The sequence below is a fragment of the Mchenga conophoros genome, linkage group LG22, assembly GCF_057382185.1.
Source record: "Mchenga conophoros isolate Kocher_MC1m ecotype Shallow Benthic linkage group LG22, M_conophoros_male_GT1.1, whole genome shotgun sequence".
NCBI classification, from domain to species: domain Eukaryota; kingdom Metazoa; phylum Chordata; class Actinopteri; order Cichliformes; family Cichlidae; genus Mchenga; species Mchenga conophoros.
This window is the reverse complement of record NC_140546.1, coordinates 6,312,594-6,336,212: the sequence shown is the minus strand read 5'-3', so window position 1 is coordinate 6,336,212 and position 23,619 is coordinate 6,312,594. Positions and strand designations below refer to the sequence as shown.

Genomic DNA, 23,619 nt, shown 5'->3' with positions numbered 1-23,619 from the left:
CAGAGAGAGGGGGGAGAGAAAAAGGAGAGAGGATCAGAGCAAATGTGACAGAGATTGAATGAAAGAAAAAGTGCAAAAGAAACAAGAGTGTTTATTTTTCTTTCATGTCTGCGGTTCTGATTTATGCTGCTGAAGATGTGGCGTCACATTTGTGTCCCAGTGGTTCACCACACGGTCTTCTTGCTCCACCATCAGGATTGTTCTACATACTTATTCAAATTTATCACAAAGGATTAGAAATAATTAATCTTATACTCAAATGAATTCGATGCGGTTTCTCCTGGGGGCTTTAAATATTCAAAAATAATAATGACGAGACTCGGAGGGTCCTTTTAAAGGATTTATTGCCTCTTTCTCATTAAGTTGGTCATAACTCAAAAGGGTTAGTTCAGTGATTTTACAGCCAAAGTGGAATGAATGAGAAGTGGGAGACATTTTTAAATCTTAGCCAGCGATGCGAGCAATGTAAACAACAGACACGTCAACATATATCAGTCAGCCCTGTGTCTTAATGCCAATTAAACACAGCTCATGTGATTTGATCACAGCGATACTATGCAGACATATTCACAGTCAAGGCATGTTTTATGTCAGACATGTTCACAATCACCCAAAGCCTTCTTAGCACAAAGATTAACATTTCATTTGCTGCCATTAAACATTCATCAGATGATTTAACACAATCGTTTTGTTTTTCCCCGCCATAAATCCTGAGACTGATGTGTTCGAATCTCTTACAGCAAACAGATCACTTCAATGAAAGGAGCATTTCATTTTAAATAGGCTACAAAAGGATTGCCACTTTATTTAAGAAAACTCAATCATATTTAACACAATATAGTGTGTTCATCAGTCTCCTTTAGAGGTATTAGAGGTGGACTCTGTCACAGCCAGGTGTCTCAGATTTCTTTCATCGTTAAGCTAAGCTAACCACCTGCTTCAAATTCATGAGAATCAACCTTCTCATCTAACTCTCAGCAAAGAAGTCAAATGGTAGATTTCCCAAATTATCAAACTGTTTCTCTAATTTCCAGACATTATCCACAGACCATCAAACCTCGTACAGTCACCACTGTTTGGGACTCATGTGGAGATTCTTCAAATCTGCCAGATTTATTCTCATTTCCATAATGATGAGTTCACCACACGGCCGTCTTTGCAGGTAAACTGCAGCACATGTGGAAAACTCTTCATGGTTGTTTCATTAACAGAAACCAGCAGGCTGTGAAAACTGCAAGTGAAAATCTGGAGCACTCAGACTTCTTCCACTGCACAAAGAAACTGTCAGTTTGTTTTCTCATTTCCAATAATATTGTGTCTGTGCACCAAACATTTTCCTCTAAACCTTTAAATCCAGTTGATATAAATGATTACTGCATGTTTCATATAGAAAGTGAAGCTAAGCTTTGGGCTGACCTCTCTCACAGCAGTTTCCCCTCTAAAATAAATACAAAAAAGCAACAAAAAAAAAATAGAAATGTCTGATAATAAGTCCTACATTTCTGCTCTGATTCATTTTAACCAGACTTGATTATGTGTCGGTTAATTCAAGGTCAAGAAGATTACTTGGGGTGAAAAAAATAGCCCACTTCGTATTTGAGCAATTTTAATTTTTCTGCCTCCAGTTTGATAGAAACTGAGTAGGACATGCAAATATTTCATCCTTCTTAGCTTATGTAGTTCTTTAAACATGCAGCAAAATATGTAAAAATAGTGATAGTCTGGATTTGGCAGCTGATTTTCTGATTTGCAAATATATTAGCTAATCAGAAGCACCCAGAAGTAAACAAACATGATTTCATAATGTAAACATACATTTTTACATTTAATACACCAGAAAGAAAACTGTTAATGTATTCATCACTCACATATTGTAACATCAGCATCTCATCCAACTATTTCAGATTGAGCAATTTTGCAAACATGTGAATAATTTAGAAGATTATTGATTCCTGTAAAGATTTATTCAGGAAATTTGGATAATAGCAATTAAACTTGTGCCTCACGTCTGGAGATTCATGTACAAATTCACCTGTATTATCAATTTCTAATCAAACCCAATATGAGCTGAAGTTGTTAAATGTGAATGCTGACATACACGTGAGAATTTTGAGCCATGTAACTGCATCCACCCTGATGACAACGCTGTAATGCTCCACATTTCACAATGTGAAAAGGAGAGAGTAACTTAAACTCCACTTCAGAGTAAATTTATCATCTTATATAAACTCCTTCTGACCTTGATCATCATGATGCTTCATCAACTGTTCCTTTGTTTTTAGGATCAACATTACAACTACTCAGATCACTGCTGGAAAAGTGAATAATTTACAGAATTAAGATTTATGTTCCAGTACAGAAATCATCGTATTTTCTTTTTTTAATTTGTCTCCTGCAGCCTTCACTTAATCTTTGCTGTGTTGCTCTTTACATGTGATTCACAGCAGGATGCAGAAAGCAAAGGTGTGTTGATGTAGTGCTCTGCAGTGCCTGCAGGGGGACAAAAACATTCCAGATCAAAAATGAAGCTCTGCTCGCAGTAGGAGCCACCTACTGGGGAGGAGATGCAGACACATGAAAGAGGAACACCTGCTACTCGGGACATCACGCATAGCCCTTAAATATCATTGAGATGGCGCATATAGAGTGATGGCTTTAACGCATTAATGCTTCACTCTCTCTGAGTGAAGTGATTCTACAGCTCTGTGGGTGTGTCATGTCTCTGCTTTGGGTTCAGTGTGTGGGAGTTACACTCAGTGTGATGCACAGGAAGCTACGGACACAGATGCAGGTGAGATGCAGGTCACGGTCGACGATCGACGACTCAAAACTGGATCCAGTTTGTGGCGTTTTGTGGTTGAGGCGGAGGTGGAGCAGAGCTGAAAACAAAAACTCGCAGTCAATTTCCAGTTATTCAGATGACATTTTGAAATTTAGGACAGGAAGTTTGTTTTGCTGCTGCCACAAATACTTAATTACTGTAATCGTTTATCAACAAATCAATTCTATTTAGTGTAACAAAAAGATTAATTAATATCTAAACTAATTGTTTAGATATTTTGTATAGTTCTTAGTTTCCCTGCAACAAAAGAATGAATAACTAATGACAAAGTAATTAAAAAAAATAAATCAGCATCAAACATCAGCCAAATACTTACTGTAAACAATTTTAAGTGTCAGCTGCTTTTACACACACACAGTAAACCTATTTACATGGCAAGTTTAGTTGCATTAGAGTATCTGGAAATATTTTTGCAACTTTTAGAATAAACACAGGCAAAAAAAATGGACCAAATGCCAGAACTGACTAATTAACCATCTTAATATGGCCCTGGACAATCTAGCAGTAAAACCAAAAAAGAAAACCCTCAAAAATTAAAAACAGGCAGTTTTGTGCTGAGGAACCTCACAGGGAATGACTTCAGGTAGCCTTTACTGCTATTTAACTTTACTAGAGTACAACATTTTTAATCACTCTTTAGTATAGACACGAAAAATTGTGACAAGTTTTTAGGCCATTTAAATGCTTATATAGCATTAAGTGACTTTTCTTTAATGTTAGTAATATTTTCCACTGTAACAGTGTTTTCTCTTTCTTTCTTTTTAAAGGAAAGGACATGCTAATATTAATGGGAATGGACCTCAGTATGCAAAACTGTAAGATGCAAATGGCAGATTTGTGCAAAACTGCTAGTTTACATTGTAGTTTTGATTCAGTTACCAAGTGTATGACCCTTCACTTGCTTAAGCTAAGTTGGTACGGCTGGCTGTGAAAAATATGTTCCCTCCTGCCCTACAGTATGGCAAGGTCAGTCCATCCCTGTGAAGCACCATGTAAAATCCATTTCAAGTGCTATCACATCAAAGGTATGTTTGAATGTCCTTCATCATTACTATGACTGCTATTCTCATTCTCTGTGTTTTTTTGCAGGTGCTGAATATTTTAAATGATTTATTAAAGAACTCTCTTCATGTGTGGAGGGCCTTGACTGGTCTACAAAAAACACAGAACTCAACTTCAACTGCTTTCAGCACCTTTCAAACCGGGAGCCAGTGCTAATCAGTGATATTCCTCCACAAAGTCACTTGTGGACAAAAGCTTAGAAAATACCCAATCCTTCAGTGTCCTCATACATTTAACACAAGAAATAATTTTCTTACCTTGCAGGAGCAGAAAATTCTCCCCAAAGAAGATCTGAACTAGTGTTTGACTGAACCACTGTGTTGGAGTTACTACTGTCCAGCTCCAGCAGGCAGCCTGACAGACGGAGACAGAAGCAGAGCTCGTTAGCCTACGAGCTGGCACAGATTTTACTCATTTTCTGCAGCCTGAAGCTTGAAGACGAATGAGTCATCTAACAGCCACTAATTAACACAGTGCCTGTGGAAACGGGTCACTCGTGTACTCATGTTAAAGCTGCACAAAGGGGAACATCCCACCTGACATCCTGTGTGCACTTTCATTTGCTGATGAAGATGTTTATGTAAAGTCAGTTTGCATACCTGTCGCTGTGCTTCCCATCTGTGGGACGATGTTGTGATTCGATAACCCTGATGAAGGAGGAGGGGCTATCTTGCCTCCAGGTGGTGGTGGGAGAAGTCCAAATCCACCCGATCCTTGTGGGCGGGGCTTATCCCTCTTTTTCCCTTGCTGCATTTGGAGAAGAATGAAGTTAGGCTCATGCGATGACAAAAACAATGTATTTCTTCATACTTCATTGATAGTTAAAGAATTGGATCACAAACTGTAACCTTCAAATTTAATCAGGATTTTCATTTTTATGGGGTATTTCTGTTTTGTTTTTTTAAATGAGACTTAAATGTAAGTTTAATAAGAAATATCTGTATTCATTTGTCTGCCTGCACTCCTGGGTGCTCAGGCTGTTCTTCTGTCCTTTGCATCACTGTCAAACTCAATTCTGTTGTCATCACTGGTCCAATCATTTTCATGACTCATTGTGTCATTCTGCCTTTCAGACTCATTTGTGTGATCTGCCTCCACCCCATCCTTCAACAGCACAGCCCTGCATGTGCCTCTTTTATAGACAGATTTTTATCTGCATGTATTGTATATGCACATAAGCTGGTTCTCACCCCTATGTTGAGTGTGATGGTCTGCCCTTCCTTAAAGCCCAAGTCCAGCTTTGGTCCTGAATCCCCAAGCTGGGCATTTTTACTGAGTTCGGTCTCTTGTTTCACCCATCTGCAGAGAAGCAAGACACACAAACACACACTCTCAGCACTGATACAGAAATAAACAATGCACCTCAGCAGTTTTAACAACAACCACAGCAGCTTTCTACAAGCGCATCTCAAAAACAACACTTCACTTTGATGTGGAGTGCTTGTGTTGCAGACAGTTACAGTGAAAGAGAAAAATCAATACTCTGAATACCATTAAAGACAGGATGTACATCTGATGCGTATTAGATTCCTCAAACACTCAGAATTTACTCATTTTAAACAAACCTTTATTTAAATGCAACAGTCTAGCACACAGGTTTGATGAGCCCCTAAAACACTTGGTTTAAATGGTCAGACTTTCTCCCTCCTTTCTTAAATATTTCATATTGTATGGTTGAACCAAAACCTAAACAAACTTTTTTTTTTCAGCTTACTGCTTCCCAACAACCACCAGCTAGGAGGCAGGAGGAGTTCAGAGGCTCAGGGTAGAGCCACTAGATGTGGCTCAGATGCCTCCTGGTGCAGGCTGCAAATACTTCAGTATCCCAGGTAGAGCTGAAGGAGGTGGGCATGTAGGAAGAGGGTGGTCAAGGCATCCCTGCTTAGACTGGTGCCCTTGCGACCCAGATCCAGATAAGTGGCAGAAGCATGGATGGATGCACCCAGCTCTGCTGCTTGTTATATTCATTTCTGAACAACTTCAGCCGGCTGAAGGCCTGTAAGGGGAATGAGGGCAGTACTACTACTTTTACTCAATATCATTCTGCATAGGAACATACAAATATCAGCATGTTTTTGGTCGGTTGCTTATTTGTGGTGTCTTGATCTGAAACTTCAGGAAATTCTGGCGTGGTCAGAATGGCTACTGGATGATTTGGCATAACCAGTGTTTCACAGACATTACATGTTTCAATCCCCTGCTATCAGATTGTCAACAAAAAACAGAAAGTAATCCACTAAAACCACCAAACCACCAAATCCTGCTTACTTGAAATGATCCTGCAAAGCCACGTTGAAGTCAAAAGCATCCCCTCGGTCACCAAAACCAACTCCTATGAAAGCACTGCGACCTGCCAGTAAGAGATGATAACTCACATTAAGACCAGAAGAGAAAGGATTTAAGTCTTTGAGCAAGGTTAAGAAATATTCTGGAGTTGCCGGGGTACTTAAATCCTCACCGTTGTCATCCTGTATCCGCAGGACAAAGTAGCGGCTGGAGTCGCTGACGGTTTCCACTGCTATACCAGGATACTCCTTCACTGGTGCCTGGGCAAACAGCTCCCCTGCAACAGCAGAGGAATGTTAAACCAATACAATGCAGAGAGGAAAAGTCGTGCTTCAGCACAGATGGGTCATAATTCTGAGTGCAAACATCACCACTAGCGTGACTTTCATGTTACAGCAAGTCGGTGTCAATTTTACTATAAAAATATAGTTTTAATGTAGTTTTTAGTGCTAAACCCAGTGATGTCATACCTGAGATTTTGTCCTCCAGTTTAACGTAGGCTGCTTTGCCCTTGGCTGTGATCCTCATTCGACCTGACCAGTCTGGAGCATCGAGCTTCCAATCAGCTGCCCTGCAGAAATTATTTGACATAGTTTAGCATTTTCAGAGCTGCAACTATCAGTTAGTCTGGTTACATTTCAATTAAATGTTAGTTATTCTCTCTGTTAATTGCTTTGTCTCTAAAGGAAAAAAAACAAACAAACATTGTAAATGGCTTCCAAACAAGACAAAGAAATCAGGAAAATGCTCCAACTCAGGCTACTAATACAGTACATTTCTGCTTAAAGAATAACCCAAACCTGGCTTTTGAGGTGTGATTGGCATAGTGGATTACAGGGCTTGAGGCATACTAGAGTGCATAGACATTTACCTATTTGCATATCACCAAATAAAGCTACAAAACAGACAATGGAAAGAGAAGTGATGCTTCTTGTAATGTATTTTTAATTCTTAGAGAATTTAATAACCTTTAGATTAAATGATTAGAATCCAGGGCTGCTTAAACAGTTATTTATTTTCAGGTCATAATGTGGCCTCATGAGTGCTGACAAAAGTCCAATGAGGTTCCACTTGTTTCACTGACACTAATATGTACAAAGTCCAAAGTGACTTCTTTTTATTGCTTATTTTGAACAATAAAATCCAGAGATTCAGTGATATTTGGTTGAAAATTTATATTTCTAACATCTAACAAATGTTTGAAGGTGGTATTAAAAGGATTTGTGTATTTTAAATGAGGAGAATCTTTATTTTCTCTCTCTGATATTTCTTGATTTAGGTGTTCATTTACTTTCATTATTGCAGTTTTAATATGTGCTGCCTCAGGAGCCACAAACCATTAGTGGAGGCTGCACATATTAAAGTGGGATTATTTATTTAATTGTAAAAGCAAAAATCCAAGGTTATTGCTTTAATGTGGTTATGTCATGAAAAGTAATTTTACTTTTTAGCAGTTTAATTTAAAATACTATTGAAAGTGTAAGAGCATTTTACAGAGAAATGGGTAAAAATGGGCCCATTTTTCCTCCATTCGTACCCCTTTAAAAGAAATCTTGAGCCTCCTGGTTTATCTCCAGAGCCCTTTTAGACGTTCCAGAATCACAAAGCAAATTACTTTGATTACACTGAAAATATGCATTTATTTTACACATTGGAGCTCTGGCTCACAAACAAAAAGGATGGTAAAAGCTGACACTTACACGTCACCTTTTTTTAAACAGAGATTTTGTTTTGGGTTATATTTTTGTGTTGCGTGATCAATTCAAATTATTTTTAATTAGTGTAATTTATTACTAAATTTATGGTCTGATATTCTTCTACACCTGCAGTAGAGGGGTGCACTAACAAGGTCCTCTTAGAGTCATGTTATTCCACATTACTCGGCTTGGCCTTCAGTAACACTTCAGGAATTTTGTAGTCATTTTTGACCAAGATATCTCCATCAGCATGCATGACAGACAAATATGTAGGACTGCTTTCTTGCATTTGGCAATATCGCTAAAATTAGAAATACCCTGTCTCAGAGTGATGCTGAAAAACTAGTTCATGCATTTATCACTTGACTACTGTAATTCATTATTATCAGGATGTCCTAAATACTCCCTAAAAAGCCTTCAGTTGATCCAAAACACTGTACCCAGAGTACTAACAGGGACTTGAAAGAGAGAGTATATTTCTCCCATTCTGGCTTCACTTCACTGGCTCCCTGTTAAATCCAGAATCAAATTAAAAATCCTTCTCTTCACATACGAGGTCTTGAATAATCACCATCTGATCTTAATGACCACTGTTTACTGCACCCCAACAGAGCACTTTACTCTCAGATGGCTCCCTTATTTTCAATTTTAGGTTAGGTAAGGTTTTTTACCTTACAGTATTAAGCGCCTTACGGCAACTCTTGTTTAGACATTACACTATAAAAATTAGACTTATTTAAAAAGATTTTTTATTAATGGCATGTTTCTTAGAAGTATGAACTAATTAACTGTTAGAGAAGTAATGATAATAGTAAATACTAATTTGTAGAGATACAATTTGGGGATTATTCTAGCTTAAAAGAGCTATATGCAATTATTAGGGAAAAAAAGTGTTTGAACTCTTTGATTTAATTGCTTCTGTGACTGGGACAGAGAACTCCATAACATGGTTGTACGTGAAGGTATCATGGCTGCAGCCAACAATTTTCTTCATTCCTAAATAAAAAACCATTAACTTAGATTGAAAAAACAAAAGCTGTTAAGGTGACTAACATAGAAAACTATGGAATTAGCAAATGTTCACATATTTTAAAAAAAAAAAAGCAGGATCCCATGAATATCAGCTAATAATTTCATCTGGTGGGTTTCAGGGAACAGGTGCAGGGAGAAAGGAGTGCTTCAGCACATCTTTTCCCGGCTCCAGGAAGTTAATACAGCCGTGCAGCAGAGCGGGATGGATTTGAAGATTTTATCTGAAAGGATCAATTAAAAGCAAACAGAAGATTTCAGACTGAAGAGCCTGAACAGTTTGTGGAGAAGACATCCCAGCTGTCACAGAGGAGAGTGGGACTATCCTGGCAAGCCGCCCGTATCGAGCCAGCATGATGACAAATACCCCCGGTCACATCTCTGACAGCTCAGCGAATCCCCGCACACCAAACAACCAACATTTCAGCCTCTCTTCATCTTCACAACACCTGGAGATGGACTTTCATCTCATCAGCTGCTTCCGACATCAGAGCATAAAGCCAGCACTGTCCCTCCGTGATTTGTAAAGCATGCGCTGACTATCGAGCAGTTAAAGTACAACACCCAAACCCGCCCAACAAACGCATTTAAACTGCATTTCACAGCAACATCAGCGAGACACTGGTGTGTCTTTACCTGTACGCTCGGTTTGAAGCTCGCGGCGGGATACGGTAAACGTTGACATCGGGTTTAACGCACAGGATCGACTCGTACTCTCCCTCGGCCGCCATCTTGGTCCAACTGTTATTGATGTGGGAGTTGTGGTAGTGACTCATTTATTCAGCTCTTTTCAAACGGGGGCATGTGTGTGTGTGTGTGTGTGTGTGTGTGTGTGTATGCATGTGTGTATGTGTGTATGGTTCAGGGGGACCTAACTGACACACGACGTCATTTAAAGCTTAGACCGTAACCGTAGGCAACAGAAAAAAAATTGTACTTTACTACCATAAAACTGAATGATATTTTAAATTTTAAACAAAAAGAAAATTTTTTTTGGCACAAAAGAGAACTAGATTGTTTATATTGGGAATTTAAATCAATCAATGAATAAATAAATATATAAAGACATAAATAACACTAATTTTGAGAGGGGGCGTGGCCTGGCAGGTGCTGAAAACTGCGGAAGCGGAAACCGTCCGGTCGTGTCGTCTCCTCGAAGATTCCTGAATATCTGCTCATGGTTAGTGCTTTATTTTTACTGTAAATATGCATGTTTGATATGCAAAACGTCAGTTGTAGTTTTGAACTAAAAGCAGGGGACGTTTCGTGGAATATATCCCACCATTTGAACACTAAAATCGGATATTTATGATGGAGCTCGCTGCCTTGACAACACCGCTTGGCTGTTAGCCATATTGACGCCTGCTGACCGTCTTCAGTCGCTCTCCGAGGTCCTGAAAACACCTACCCTGACTCTTGTTACAAACACCACGACTGCGTATCCTAAGACTAAGTATCCAGTTGCGCTAAACATGCAATTTTATCTTTTCTTTTCTTAAAATTTATCTAACATGCCCTGGTAGCTAACTAGCTTGTAGCTCAGCTAGATTCTGAGCTAACGTAGGTGGGGATATATGTTTGTCGCAGTGACAAAGCTGTCACCTACATTAGGTTAGTTTACGCTTTGCAGTCAGTTATGTGTACCTCCCACTGGTCAGCTCTTTTATATGTTGACTGGTTTCTCATTGCAGCGTTAGGATCTGGTTTCTGACATCCTCAGACAAACCAATGCAGGCAGGAGGAAGAGGGGATCAGCAGGATGAATGCTAACTGAGCCAGGAGCTGCACAAATACAACCGAAAGTTAGACTTTTACAACAGAGGACGATTTTACTGAAGGTATGTCACTGTGTTGTTCATGCGCGAGAACATATAGTTGCATTGCATATGATTTGTGTATTGATTACTGTTATATGTGGCATTGCCATCGTCAAAATCAACTGAGTTGTAGATTAAAAAGCAGGCCAGTAGGTCAGAGTTGTATTGGTCCAGAGTGAAGTACAAAAAAAAACATAACTTTATATGCAGCTGCAGACTGAAGCGTTTTGGGGGGGGGTTTTCGGGCTCAAAGGGAAACCAGTATTCATAGCTGAATGAAAGAGCAGTTCTTTGACTGTGTCTTTCACAGTGTTTTTCTCCATTTGTGGCATCTACACCATGCATGACATTTAGATTTTTATGTAAGAGTTTTGCCTCTGCACTAGCAACTATAATGATTCCTATCATCTGACAAAAGCGTTAACAGACTGCTTTTTAGTTGTTGTTTTTTTTTAGTTTGGGGGCTTTTTTGAATTCATTTAATAGCACAGTGAAGATTACATGGACACACAGCAAATAACCTCAGGTTGGAGTCAACCATGGGCTGCTGCATCTAGCCTTGCAGCATATCTTGACTTGCTTAGCCTACGAGCTAATTGAGCATCCACTTTAACAGAATTTTCTAAATAATTAATTAAAAAAGTTTGTGCAGATGCATGTTGTAGAAATAACAACAAATAAAAAATGATTGTCACTGAATGACAAGGCAAAACTTGGCATTAACATGCCTCAGCGAAGCATTAGGGAAACAGTGGCTAATTCCCGTCTCGGCCCTGCAGGTGGTCTATTATTCAAGCTCGAGTCCTCTACCACAGGCCTAGGATTTTGAGGGTCCTGCGCAGTATCTTTGCTGTTCCTAGGACTGCGCTCCTCTGGACAGAGGTCTGTTGGAGCCACTCGCCTAGCTTGGGGGTCACTACACTAAGTGCTCAGATCACCGCTGGGACCACTGTTACCTTTACCCTTGACAACTTCTCGAGCTCTTCTCTGAGCCCTTGGTACTTCTCCAGCTTCTTGTGTTCCTTCTTCTTGATTTTGCTGTCATTCACTATTGTTACGGCCTCTTCCTCTGCTTCTCCACCACTACTATGTCTGGTTGGTTAGTTATCTCTAGTTTGTCTTTCTGTATCTGGAAGTCCCACAGGATCTTAGCTCAGTCATTCTCGACCATCCTAGGGGGCGTCTCCCATTTTGACCTTGGAACTTTCAGGCCATACTCGGCACAGATGTTCCTGTATACTTTGCCAGCTACTTGGTTATGGCGTTCCATGTGTCCCCTGCCTGCTAGCATCTTGCACCCTGCTGTTTGTTTGCATTTGTTTCACATTTCACGTTCAACATACGTTGCCCATATGTAACTTAGAGGTCACTCAAATTTATATCCATGATGGAATTTTGTTCAAGTCGGAGTGAAGTTTTCAAAAAGCAGTGTAGGCCTGGCCTGGATTAATAATAATAATAATAATAATAATAATAATATATAAAATGGCATCATTTATTAGTATATTGTCTGTTTTTATGAATGATATAAAACAGGAAAGTATAAAATAACTTGAGCTTTAGCAAATAAATGTCATAGAGCTATTGTGACTTCCCTTTTGACTCACCCTGTAATGCTGCAGGTATCTCTGCTATAAAGACAGAAGCAGGACGGTCAAATTTAAAACTGACAAACTCACTCAGTTTATTTGTATAGATTATACAGCTGTCGGTGTATAAAACAAACAGGTGTTTGATGGGAGGATCTCCTTTTCATGTTAAGGGCTACTGAAGAAATAGCTTGATAAACGACTCGTGGGCTTTTTAATTGTAAAGGTTTGATTGTGATTACAGAAACAAAGTGTTGCTGTTTGAAACTATAGAAAAAAAACTCCACCTGAGTCTCCGTCCAAGTGCTCACTCTCTGCGGCTCATAAAGTGAGCCCATCAGAGACGCTGCACTTCAAATTACACCAAATCTTGTGAGTGTTTTTATCACACACATGCTCCTAGACATGTGGATCTACAAGATTTTCAGTCATTATTATAAGTCAAAGTCTTGTGCTGCTTCACTGATTGTGCAACAAGCTGAAAGATGGGGTTTATCTTCTTCCAATTTGCTGTCTGATGAAAAACTGATCTGAATAGGCCAACAGCTGGGTAGTTCCTGGTCCAACATAACATTTTACTGGGTCTTAGCAATCAGAACACCAGTTATGTTGAACCAAGCAATCTGACTAAAATAAAGATAGCATTTTCACAAAACAATAAACCTCTGCTTCATCTCCATTATCGACCAACCGTCAACTACAAAAATGATGCACAATTAGCAAAAAAATGTATATGTGGATGTAGCTTCAGATAAAAGTTAGGGTAAATTTCCTTGGTAATCGATGTAGAAATCCCCAAAAATTTCAAAAATGTTACATTTTTAGAACTCTTTGTGTTTTCTTTTGCTTTGTTCTCATGTTTTCTCTAAATCAGATCGCGGTGGTTTGATTCCCCACCTCTCCTCCGGACATCATGACGTCTTCTATGCTCCGTCGACAGCTGAAGAACCTGGTCCAGAACTACTCTGAGGCCGAGGTCAAGGTAGGAGAAGCTAGATTTAAATTGTGTATGACCTCAAAACCATAATGTTTTCAGCCTTTCAATTCAATATTACCTCATCCAGTAATGCAAATAATATTTAAAAAATTATGTAGGTTAAATTTAGGAGGACAATAAAGGTAAATATTTATTATGTAGTCTGTGCATCATTGTATGCACAACAAATAATACATTTCTGGCATGTGTTTGAACACTAGTAGCTTTAAATTCAAGTCGTCTGGTGTGGTAACAATTGCTTATACTTTAAGAGGTTAGAGTGACTAAAGGGTTACTCAAGTAAAAACCCTACTAATTAAAACAAAGCAGAAACCATCAATTTTAAGCCCTGAACCTGAATTTCTTAGAGTCAAAGAAAATATAGAGATGAACTCCTTTTTTGGATGCTGATCTCAAACATGATCAATAATGTCCTTGAGAACTGATTACTAAACATCTTTGGTAGCATGGCTCATGTAATGAGATGCCCTGCTGCTGCCAGTCCTCCAAAACCCTGATGTTAACATTTTATAAGTTAGCATCTCAAACTTTCAACTTTCCTGAAGCTGTTTTGGCCTCTTTCTACTCTCTTTACTTCTGTTGCAGGTGAGAGAGGCGACATCCAATGACCCATGGGGCCCATCCAGCTCTCAGATGGCCGACATTTCCGACCTAACGTACAACGTTGTGGCCTGTAATGAGATCATGACAATGCTCTGGAAACGGCTGAAAGACGACAAGAACTGGAGACATATCCACAAGGTGAGCGACGGTGAAGGAGTAACACTGGAACAAAGAAGGGTTTGCTTTAGAGGATAGATGCTGGTTTCAGACATATATTGGATTCTTCGGGGATGAGATGTTAAGTGTGGAATTGTCCATTTATTCACAAAAAAGATGGGAAACATTCATCTTCAGATATAGTCAGTTTCTGTCTTCTGTTACTCATCTCTACAATGCGGTGCCCATCTGAAGTGAGGGTTATTTTTTTTATTTTTTTATTTTTTTTTGCAGCTACAGTTTCCAGATGTCCCTTTAATGCACCACATGCAAAATCATGTTATGTTGATACAGCTACACGATACAGTCACTGAATATGTCTGTGTGATTGTGCCTGTTCAAAACATGGCTGTACAGACTGTGTGTTGCAGTTTGCTCCAAACTACATGAATGACTGACAGGAAACAATAAATCAATAAAATTAACACAAAAGAACTAGTTTGAGTTTTAATCCATCGCAGTGTTGATTGTTTGAATAAGAGTGAGGGCAGCATGTAAAACCTCATATACCACAGCTTTTGTTTTATTTTTGTGATTAACAATAAAAGGATTGTTGCATTGGTTAAACTCCTCAACTATTCCCCAAGCCTCTTACCCTTAAGTTTCATAACACTGTTTCTACTTGTTTCCTGTGCAGCCATTATCAAATGAAAAGCAAAAATAATCTAATAAAACAGACTGTGTAAGTTGAATTCAGTAGAACAGCATAACAGTAAACTAGCACATAGGGAACCCTCTATCAGCTTGGTGTGAGGGTTGGTGTGACACAAGAGGATGCGGAGAATAGGGTGAGATGGAGGCAGTTGATCTGCTGTCACGACCCCCTGATGGGACCAACAGAGAAGATAGAAGGTATTCTTCATCTAAGTAGCATGTACAGTATCTATATAGGAATATGCAAGGTTTTAAAAATAAACATTTAACTTTGTAAAGTTTTTTAATATTTAGTGTTTAAAAAAAACAAAAAACCTTACAGCAAAAATATATTTAGTTTCTCTTTAAAAGCACAGTTTAGTCTATTAAGTGGCAGTTATTACTTTCTGAACATCAGCCGTATCACTGCTTCCATTTCAGCTTTGCCAGTCAGCCACATGACTCAGTGTTGGCTCATCAGTTCCAGAGAAATTATGTCTTTTCAGTTGTTTTTCTTATCTTTCATCCATTGCACCAATATTTTTTGTTCCTTTTTACTTGTCCTATTTATTCCCTAATGCAGATAAAACAAGAAGCATTGTAGTGATAGGAAACTGCATTTTTATTGTATATAAATGAGTTTGTGTTGTCATGTGTTTTTTATCCTAGTCCCTGACACTCCTGGAGTACCTGCTGAAGACCGGTGATGATCGCGTGCTTCTGAAGATGAAAGACAACATCTACATTGTCAAAGCTCTCACAGAGTACCGCTTTGTAGAAAAGGATGGCAAAGATCAGGTGATACACACTTCCTGATTATGTCAAATGGATGTAGTCTTTTAGGTTCCATTAAAGGATTTCATGCTATGCATTAAGACAGTTACTGGTACTATAATATTTATGTCATTAACCTTCAGACCAGGTTTACAGCAAGAATGAAAGTGTAGTCTAGGTTTGCTGCCTCAATCACCTTAAGATACTCCTAACTGAAAACCTTTTCAGAGTAACAAACACATTTAATTTCTCTACAGCATGAATAAACTTGTTTTTTTTTTTGTTTTTTTTAATCATGTGCTATAGTTTGTTTTAAATTAGATCTTGAATAGTTCTGATCTTGTTTAGCAAAAAGCATTGGGGTTTTCTTCAAGCACAAGTATTTCAGGCTTAAATAATTTTTCTGAAATGGTCAGAGCCAAGTGAACGCTTATTGTAGCCATATTTGTGCTAGGGTGTAAATGTGAGAGACAAGGCCAAGGTTGTTCTTGTTCTTATGGAGGACGATGAGAAACTAAAGGAAGAGAGAGAGTTTGCTGTCAAAACCAGAGAAAAGACATCAAAAAGTGCAGCTGGTAAGCCTTTTTTTATATCACTGCTATATACTGTTGTTCCAACAGGTTTTCTTCACTGATCATTTATATTCTTTTGCTTACTTTCTAACCAGCATCATCTACGGACAACGTCAAGGATCCAAACTATAAGCCCTGTTATGTACCTGGGGCCTCAGGGCTTCCATCTTTGGACAACATACCCTCTGTAGCTGACTTGACGGCTTCCTTCGCCGCCCGCAAAGAAGAGCGGCTTAAACAGGAAGCTGAGAAGAAAGAAACAGAGAGACGGGTAAGTACAGTGCACAGGTGTAGAAAGATCGAACATTACGCCAATATGATGCTGCCAAGAGGCTCTATTTCAGATAAAAAGCCATTGCCGATAAATGGTAGGCTAACGAGGAAACTCTCCAAACATTTAGCCAATGTGTTTACATTTGAAGGCCTTCTGTTTTATTAAAGTAAACAAAAAAATCTCAATAGGCAGAAGTTATATATTGAGAAGCCCATTGCAGATTCCTATGATGTGTTGCAGTTTGATCTCCATTGGTTTTTAGGGCTGCCTCAGTCCAAGAACCTGCAGTCTATCCAGCAACTATAGTAGTAGTAGTAGTAAGAGTCTAACCTAGCTATATATTTTTAATTACTGTATGTGCTGATTAAGAACAACTATCGTCTGTATTGTGCCATTAAATGGAGGTTAGCCACAGCATATAGCATTTTGGTATATGAAATTATTATGGCATATGAATTATTTGTATTAACCATTTTGCAACGATATGCTAGGCCAAGATGAGTGAAGAGGAGCTAAAATGGGAGGATGCTAATAAAGGTTCTGATGTTAAAACTGATGCTTGGGGAGGAGAGAAAGAAGAGGAAGTAAAAACGGACCCATGGGGAGCCCCCAAAGAACCTAAAGAGGCCGTAGATCCATGGGGCACCCCCTCAAGACCTGACACAACTGAAACAGCAGCTAGCAGTGGTCCCTGGGGGGCTCCAACAAGTCCTGATAAAGATCCATTTGCAGCAGATCAAACTAATGATGATCCTTTTGTGGCATCAAAAAATGGGGAAGATCCCTTTGCGGCTCCGAAAAATGGGGAAGATCCTTTTGTGGCACCGAAAAATGGGGAAGATCCTTTTGCGGCACCGAAAAATGGGGAAGATCCCTTTAGTGCATCAACACCTTTCAACACCCCAAAGGACAGTTCAGACCCTTTCAGTGCCCCCAAAGACACGGAGGATCCATTTGCTGCTCAGAAAGATGAACCAGACCCTTTCAGCTCTTCTAACAATGATCCGTTTAATGTTCCAAAGGATGATCCTTTCAAAGCTCCAAAAGATGACCCATTTATCGCCCCAAAAGATGATCCTTTTAGTGCCCCTAAAGAAGATCCTTTCAGTACCCCAAAAGACGATCCATTTAATGCACCTAAAGACGATCCATTTAATGCACCTAAAGACGATCCATTTAATGCACCTAAAGACGATCCATTTAGCTCTCCAAAAGATGATCCCTTCAGTGCAAAAGCATTAACACCCCCTAAAGAGGACCCATTTGCAGAACCGTCATCAGGGAAAGAGGACCCTTTCACTGCTCCCACAACACCACCTAAAGAAGATCCTTTCTCAGTGCCAACCAAACCTGTTCAAGATCCCTTTGCTGCACCAACAACACCACCCAAAGAGGATCCGTTCTCTACACCATCTTTACATGCAAAAGATGACCCCTTCGCTGCCCCAACATCTCCACCTCAAGAGGATCCCTTCTCCACAACATCTAAACCGACCAAGGAAGATCCCTTTGCTGCACCAACAACACCACCTAAAGAAGACCCATTCACAGCACCATCCAGTCCACCAAAGATAGATGCCACAGATCCCTTCGATGCCCCTCTAGTGAGCTCGCCTCAGAGTAGCACAGCTGCATGGGGAGCCCCAGCCACTTCTCCACCAGCCACCGGGTCAGATCCCTGGGGGACCACGGCAGGTGCTTCTTCACCTACCAGTAATTCTGATCCATTTGGAGATGCATCCAAAGCAGACAATGACCCATGGGGGCCTTCAGGTAAGAAACAAACAAATAAATACTTGTATATGGATAGTACTTCTCAGAACGTAAAGCTGAAGAATTTTGCTAACTTCTAACCGGTTTGAATTAGTCGTAGTTCAAAATGACTGTTATACTTATCTGAAAAAAGATGCCAACTTTTTTTCATTGGCTGACCCTTATCAACAGAAGGTGGGTGGGGCTGCTGTGCTCACCACTCCTTGCACTGAGAATGCATTGTAAGTAGGTGTATATGCCTTTCATTTCCACTGTGGAGTTTTACATGGCACTTTAAAGTGCACACATTCACAAAAAGGCATATCAAATTCAAATTCAAATTTTATTTGTCACACACACACAACCATACACAGTATGACATGGGGGTGAAATGCTTGTAGCTGTACAATGCCCGACCATTAAATGACAGAAGAAAAGTTTTACAATATTTACAATTTACACTTTACTACAAAAATTTACAAATTAACTTAGGAATTTACAGTAAAGAATGTGCAAATAGCAGAAGAGATTATAAAGATAAGGATTATAAATTATAGGAATTATAGGATTATAGGAAATGTGTGGTGACGTGTGTGAGAGTCCAGTCTTATAGTGACGTGTTTGGGAGAGTCCAGTCCTACACCTGGTTCAGGCCCCGAATAGCCTGGGGGAAGAAGCTCCTCCTCATTCTCTCTGTTTTGGCCTTAAGGGAGCGGAAGCGCTTCCCAGACCTCAACAGTGAGAAGAGTCCATTGTTGGGATGGGAGAGATCCATCATAATCTTCCTAGCTTTGGACTTGCACCGCTTGGTGTAGATGGACAGCAGGTCAGGGAGCTCTGATTGAATGATGCGTTCTGCCGAGCGCACCACCCTTTGCAGATCTCGTCTGTCCTGCTTGGTGCTGTTCCCAAACCAGGTGCAGATGTTTGCCGTCAGGACGCTCTCCATGGTGCAGGAGTAGAAGTTCTTGAGCACCTTCAGTGGCAGATGGAAGTCTCTAAGTCTTCTGAGGAAGAAGAGACGCTGACGGGCTTTCTTAACCAGGGTGTTGATGTGACAGGACCATGACAGGTCCTGAGTGATGTGGACACCCAGGTATCGGAAACTGTCCACTCTCTCCACTGGCGTGGTGCCACTGATGATGAGGGGTTTGTAATTCCTCGCCTGCTTTGTAGTGAAGTCCACGATCAGCTCCTTAGTCTTGCTGATGTTTAGGAGGAGGTTATTCTCCTGGCACCAGGTCTCCAGGTTCCTAATCTCCTCCAGGTAGGCCGTCTCGATGTTGTCGGAGATCAGGCCCACAACAGCAGTGTCGTCAGCAAACTTGACAATGGAGGTGGTGTCTGATGTGGCTACACAGTCATGAATGAAAACTGATTTTGGAAACTGATTTTTATTAGTTGTAGAAAGACCTGTGACTGAATTTCTGTACTTACATCACATGTGGCACCTTTATGTCTTTGTTGAAGAAGGCTGAGTAGCATGGTCCAAAACTCTGGAATAACCAGAGGAGTTAATTCTGTCATTTATTTCTCCATCACCTGAACCTGTCTGTTTAATTTACTCATCTAGCTTTGGCTCCTGCCAGTACAGACGATGCATGGGGTGCACCTGCTCCACCTTTAGACTCCTCCCCATCTAGTGACCCCTTTGGAGATGGAGCATCTAAATCCAATGACCCCTGGGGTGCATCAAGCAACACAAGTGGCAATGGCACAGGTACATCACATTCTACACACTGTCTGAATACATGTTTGTGTCATTTATCCATTATTCCCATGAGCAAACACTGATTGTCTGTGTATAATCACCTATAACACACTCTGCTCTGATTTAATTGACTAAATGTTTGGCTTGTCTTTAATTAATATCCTGAAAGTGGGGACTCGTTAAACCTTCATTATTGTGTCCATACATGGTGATTTGCACTTGTCACCATTTTCCTTGTTTTCATCCTCATTTCCCCGTCAGTCAGCAGTCACCTAACAGTCTTAATCTATTAACCTTCTCTTCCACTTTGCTCTCTCTTCTTCCCTGACCTGTCCCCAAAAGAAAACACCTTTTAGAGTAGAACTGGACCTTTATTTTATTGCAGGAAAGCACTCGAAGCAGGAAGACGCGATGTATCGAAAGACTGCTTCCTTCTTGGGCTCAGCAGAGGCATCACTGGTTGACTTGGACGATCTGTTTTCATCTGACCCTAAACCCAGACAGCGCCCTCTCATTGACGCCCAAACACAAGCCATCGGTAAGGACAGAAAAAATGACGCGTCAGTCTGGGTGAAAAGTAACTTTTCTGACAAATTCATCATGTGGAAATATTTGTGGTGCGCTTGACTCAAACGGATGCATGAACACCCTCGAAGACCTGACAAATGAAAGTCACTCCCTGCTGATTTTAAAAATGCATTCCACTTGTGTTCGTCTGAAGTCATTCAAAGATAAGATGAGAGGGGTGATGGCTAATATTTATCAGTAGGTTTGTATGGAGAAACTTATTGTGGTCGTGTGTTTTACCTCCCCTTCCTGCCCCTGTGGCCTTGCTGTAGTGTGTAGATGTTGTTCTGTACATTAGTGTGTGTGAGAGAGCATTAGTGAAGTTACTCTGTATAAAGACTAGTGTACATTAACCAGCAGATGTATAACCCTTCTCACCCCTCTCTCTGCTCTGCCTTGGCACATTTTCTCTTTACTGGAATTCTTCAAACTGTGTTTAACTCCCTCCCTCCGTCCTTCCCCCTCAACCCTCCATCTTCCTGCCACTCTCCTTGATTTCCCAGGCACTTTCAAAACAGCGGGCATGACATCCAGCCCTTTGCTAAAACCAGGAGCTTTTGCTGAAACATCACCCTCATACTCCAACCCTTTCATTTCGACCATAGCTTCCCCCCATGGTGCACCAACTCCCACTTTTGGAGCTAACAATCCTTCAGCATCATTGAATACTCTGGAAATGTCTAATTCTTCCATCAGTATGATTCAGGCATCTCAGATAGGTCCAGAAACACAAATGATACATCCCATTTATATCAATGAGAGTCCACAATTAGGACACAACATGAACTCCCCCATTGGAGGAGTGGGAATGGTGCAGTTTGGATATCCAGGCTCCATCTTAATGGGAACTGGAATGATTCACTCAGGTGTCTTTCAAGGAAATCACCCATCAGGTGACGGTCAATTTAGAGGCTCCGTCCCACAGGCTGGCGCTGAAGTCGTCTCAGGCAGCGGGTCAGATGAGATGGTGAACAAAAATAATCCATTCCCGTTCTGACAACTTGACATGTAATTTGGATCTCTGGAATCACCAAAAAGGTAGTTTTGCATGTTTAGTGCTACAGTTTAGTGTATGCATTCTCATTAGGATCAATTTTAGAGCAAAATATCTGAACCTTACTTTGAAGTGTCTCTTTCCCCCAAACCAATGCAAAGTTGTTCTGAGTAATCACCTTAGCCTGTAATGGAAATTTCTATCTTTATGGTTGTGGAGCCTTGGTGGAAGACATTGTTCTCCATAGATAAGAAGGGGTCACAAAAAGGTAAAACTGATGTGAATCATGTGATGTGGCCTTTGCAGTGACCTGCTGTGGCAAATCTAGATCAGCATGTTTGAGGGTGTTCTCCACCGCCATTATCAAAACACCAAATGAGGCAATATCTTTAAAAGACAGGAGTTCATCCCTCCAGTAGAGTTCCAGAGACGTGAGTCATTTTTATACAGAACTAGGCTGAGAATTAGCACAGAGCACAAGAGCCCACGTATGACACATTCTCACTGAATCATATGCTTTTGTTTGGTTTGGACAAGCAAGCTGCCTGAGAAGAGCAGGAGACAGGACGCACATCTACACTCCCTAGTGATGAACACACAGGATGATTATCTGTTCAGAGCTCACCACGTGGAAGCTGGCATTCACAATTCAAATATATAGTATACGTGGCAGTTTTTATGTTTCTAAGCTTGGTTGTCAAAGTGCTGTTGAATTTAGCCAGAAGGAAATGACAGTACTTAACATGTACGAAGCAATCTAAATATTTGACATGGTAAACTTACATCTGTGTCTTTCTAGAAAGAAGGAAACAATCGACAAAAGTGGTGTATTGATAATGGGAAGTGGTGAGTATATATTTATACATATTTAGAAGCATAAACATGCAAAACCACCTAATGATGCTTTAATAAAAAACCCTTTCATTCCTGAGCTTACACTAACCTCCCCTGAACTCAAGATGCTGCCCATGAATCAAATATATACAAACACAATGTGTACAGCGTAATATATATAAACAAATACACAGATTATTAAAAAAAGAGCAATGTAATTCTTATTTAAAAATGAATTTATTAGATTTTTTCCTTTCCCTGCACAAGTGTGACAAACGGAGAGCACCTCAGTGTGTCTGTGTGGAAATCCTAAAGAGTTTTCGGTGTGTTTGAGTGTTGTGACAGGACCTGTAAATCTTTGACTGGGACATGCGTCACTGTAGGATTGTGTGTGTGTGTGTGTGTGTGTGTGTGTGTGTGTGTGTGTGTGTGTGTGTGTGTGTGTGTGTGTGTGTGTGTGTGTGTGTGTGTGTGTGTGTGTGCAGTATTTTGCTGATGTAAATAGTGGAAGTATTTACAAGTAAACCTGGAAATATACTGTACTGTATATCAGAGTGTTGCAATCACAAGTAACTATTTATTGATCTATTTATTAATTTATTGCTTGGTTAATTATTGACACAGCAATGAAATCCAACAAGATCCAAGGTCAGGTGTAACTTTCATTTCAGGCAGGCTGTCCTGGTGGTATTGATCGTGTGATGTTAACTGACTTTAATCTGATTGGTTGTTTAAATATTTCTTTGTGAATCAGCTCGGTAACCAACGGTGGCTTCATCTTCCCGTTTAGCTCTGTAGACATTTTTGAGTCATTGTGTAATTGTCTTCTTGGTTTCCCGGCTCTTTCTGAGGAGAAACTGAAATACCGTTTTGGCGAAATTAAAAACAGAGTTCAAGAATATCAACTTGTTTAATGTGTATGCTGTTTGAGCGGACGTGTATGTGTACTTGCTCCTCATTTACTTCAACACAAACATCTGAAAGGAGACTAAATGGTTGTATTTTCTCTTCTTGTTACATTTTACTTTGAAAACTTAAATGGTAGCAGGATTCATCATCATCATTTATTAGTTTTGAAAACTGTAAATTAAAGCCACAGTGAAGCAGGCAAACCTGATGAAGGGATCACATGGCTTTGTGCTTCATGGGCTGTACGAGTCCTTACTGTGTTACTGACTCGGTAATATGTGAACGTTGGTGGAAAAACAGACTGGAATACAGTCTAGCTTCACATGACTATTATTTCTCAGATTTAATTTTGTATGAAATGAATTTATTTTGCTGTGTATTAAAATGTATAGTTGTGTTGTAAACTGTGACAGTACATTTGAGAAATAAAACGATTCATGATACAGTCACTCTGCCTCTTTTGGGTCTGGCTGTCCACAGTGGATCCCTCAACTTCTCAAATCTCACTTTTAGAATAGAAT

The 23,619-nt window shown here is 40.0% G+C and overlaps 2 protein-coding genes across 6 annotated transcripts; one reads left to right on the top strand and one right to left on the bottom strand.

Annotated features, from left to right (window-relative positions):
* Positions 1-327: 327 nt before the first annotated feature.
* necap1 (NECAP endocytosis associated 1) lies at positions 328-9,812 on the bottom strand. 3 transcript variants are annotated; one of them, XR_014890468.1, is made up of 9 exons: positions 9,553-9,811; positions 6,661-6,761; positions 6,363-6,467; positions 6,173-6,254; positions 5,095-5,203; positions 4,504-4,651; positions 4,162-4,258; positions 2,752-2,879; positions 328-2,490 (listed from the first exon to the last, which is right to left on the bottom strand). XR_014890468.1 is itself a non-coding variant. In XM_085262842.1 (9 exons), the coding sequence occupies exons 1-8, from the start codon at positions 9,690-9,692 to the stop codon at positions 2,825-2,827; spliced, it is 837 nt and encodes a 278-aa protein (XP_085118968.1). In that variant the 5' UTR covers positions 9,693-9,812; the 3' UTR covers positions 328-2,490; positions 2,782-2,824. The 3 variants fall into 3 exon arrangements, 2 of the variants coding, with proteins under 2 accessions (XP_085118968.1, XP_085118967.1); XM_085262842.1 differs by having other exon boundaries at positions 2,782-2,879; positions 9,553-9,812; XM_085262841.1 differs by having other exon boundaries at positions 328-2,879.
* Positions 9,813-9,829: 17 nt separating this feature from the next.
* Positions 9,830-23,547, top strand: LOC146548645 (uncharacterized). Of its 3 annotated transcripts, XM_085262839.1 has the most exons (12): positions 9,830-10,096; positions 10,608-10,754; positions 11,513-11,731; positions 13,197-13,304; positions 13,905-14,060; positions 15,381-15,509; positions 15,940-16,060; positions 16,153-16,328; positions 16,823-18,104; positions 19,657-19,803; positions 20,180-20,332; positions 20,865-23,547. In XM_085262839.1, exons 4-12 carry the CDS (start codon positions 13,236-13,238, stop codon positions 21,356-21,358), a joined length of 2,727 nt encoding a protein of 908 aa, XP_085118965.1. In that variant the 5' UTR covers positions 9,830-10,096; positions 10,608-10,754; positions 11,513-11,731; positions 13,197-13,235; the 3' UTR covers positions 21,359-23,547. The 3 variants fall into 3 exon arrangements, with proteins under 3 accessions (XP_085118965.1, XP_085118963.1, XP_085118964.1); XM_085262837.1 differs by lacking the exon at positions 11,513-11,731; XM_085262838.1 differs by lacking the exons at positions 9,830-10,096; positions 11,513-11,731 and adding an exon at positions 10,113-10,307.
* The last annotated feature ends 72 nt before the right edge of the window (positions 23,548-23,619 follow it).

What these genes read in the sequence shown, in the direction of transcription:
- necap1 (XM_085262842.1), bottom strand. Translation starts at nt 9,692, where the DNA reads ATGAGTCACTACCACAACTCCCACATCAATAACAGTTGGACCAAGATG. An exon ending in CCATCACACTCAACATAGGG is followed by an intron (nt 4,652 to 5,094) that starts GTGAGAACCAGC and finishes CTCCAAATGCAG; the next exon opens with CAAGGGAAAAAGAGGGATAA. An exon ending in GAATTTTCTGCTCCTGCAAG is followed by an intron (nt 2,880 to 4,161) that starts GTAAGAAAATTA and finishes TTTTGTTTTCAG; the next exon opens with CTCTGCTCCACCTCCGCCTC.
- LOC146548645 (XM_085262837.1), top strand. Translation starts at nt 13,236, where the DNA reads ATGACGTCTTCTATGCTCCGTCGACAGCTGAAGAACCTGGTCCAGAAC. An exon ending in ACTGGAGACATATCCACAAG is followed by an intron (nt 14,061 to 15,380) that starts GTGAGCGACGGT and finishes TTTTTATCCTAG; the next exon opens with TCCCTGACACTCCTGGAGTA. An exon ending in CGCCCAAACACAAGCCATCG is followed by an intron (nt 20,333 to 20,864) that starts GTAAGGACAGAA and finishes TTGATTTCCCAG; the next exon opens with GCACTTTCAAAACAGCGGGC.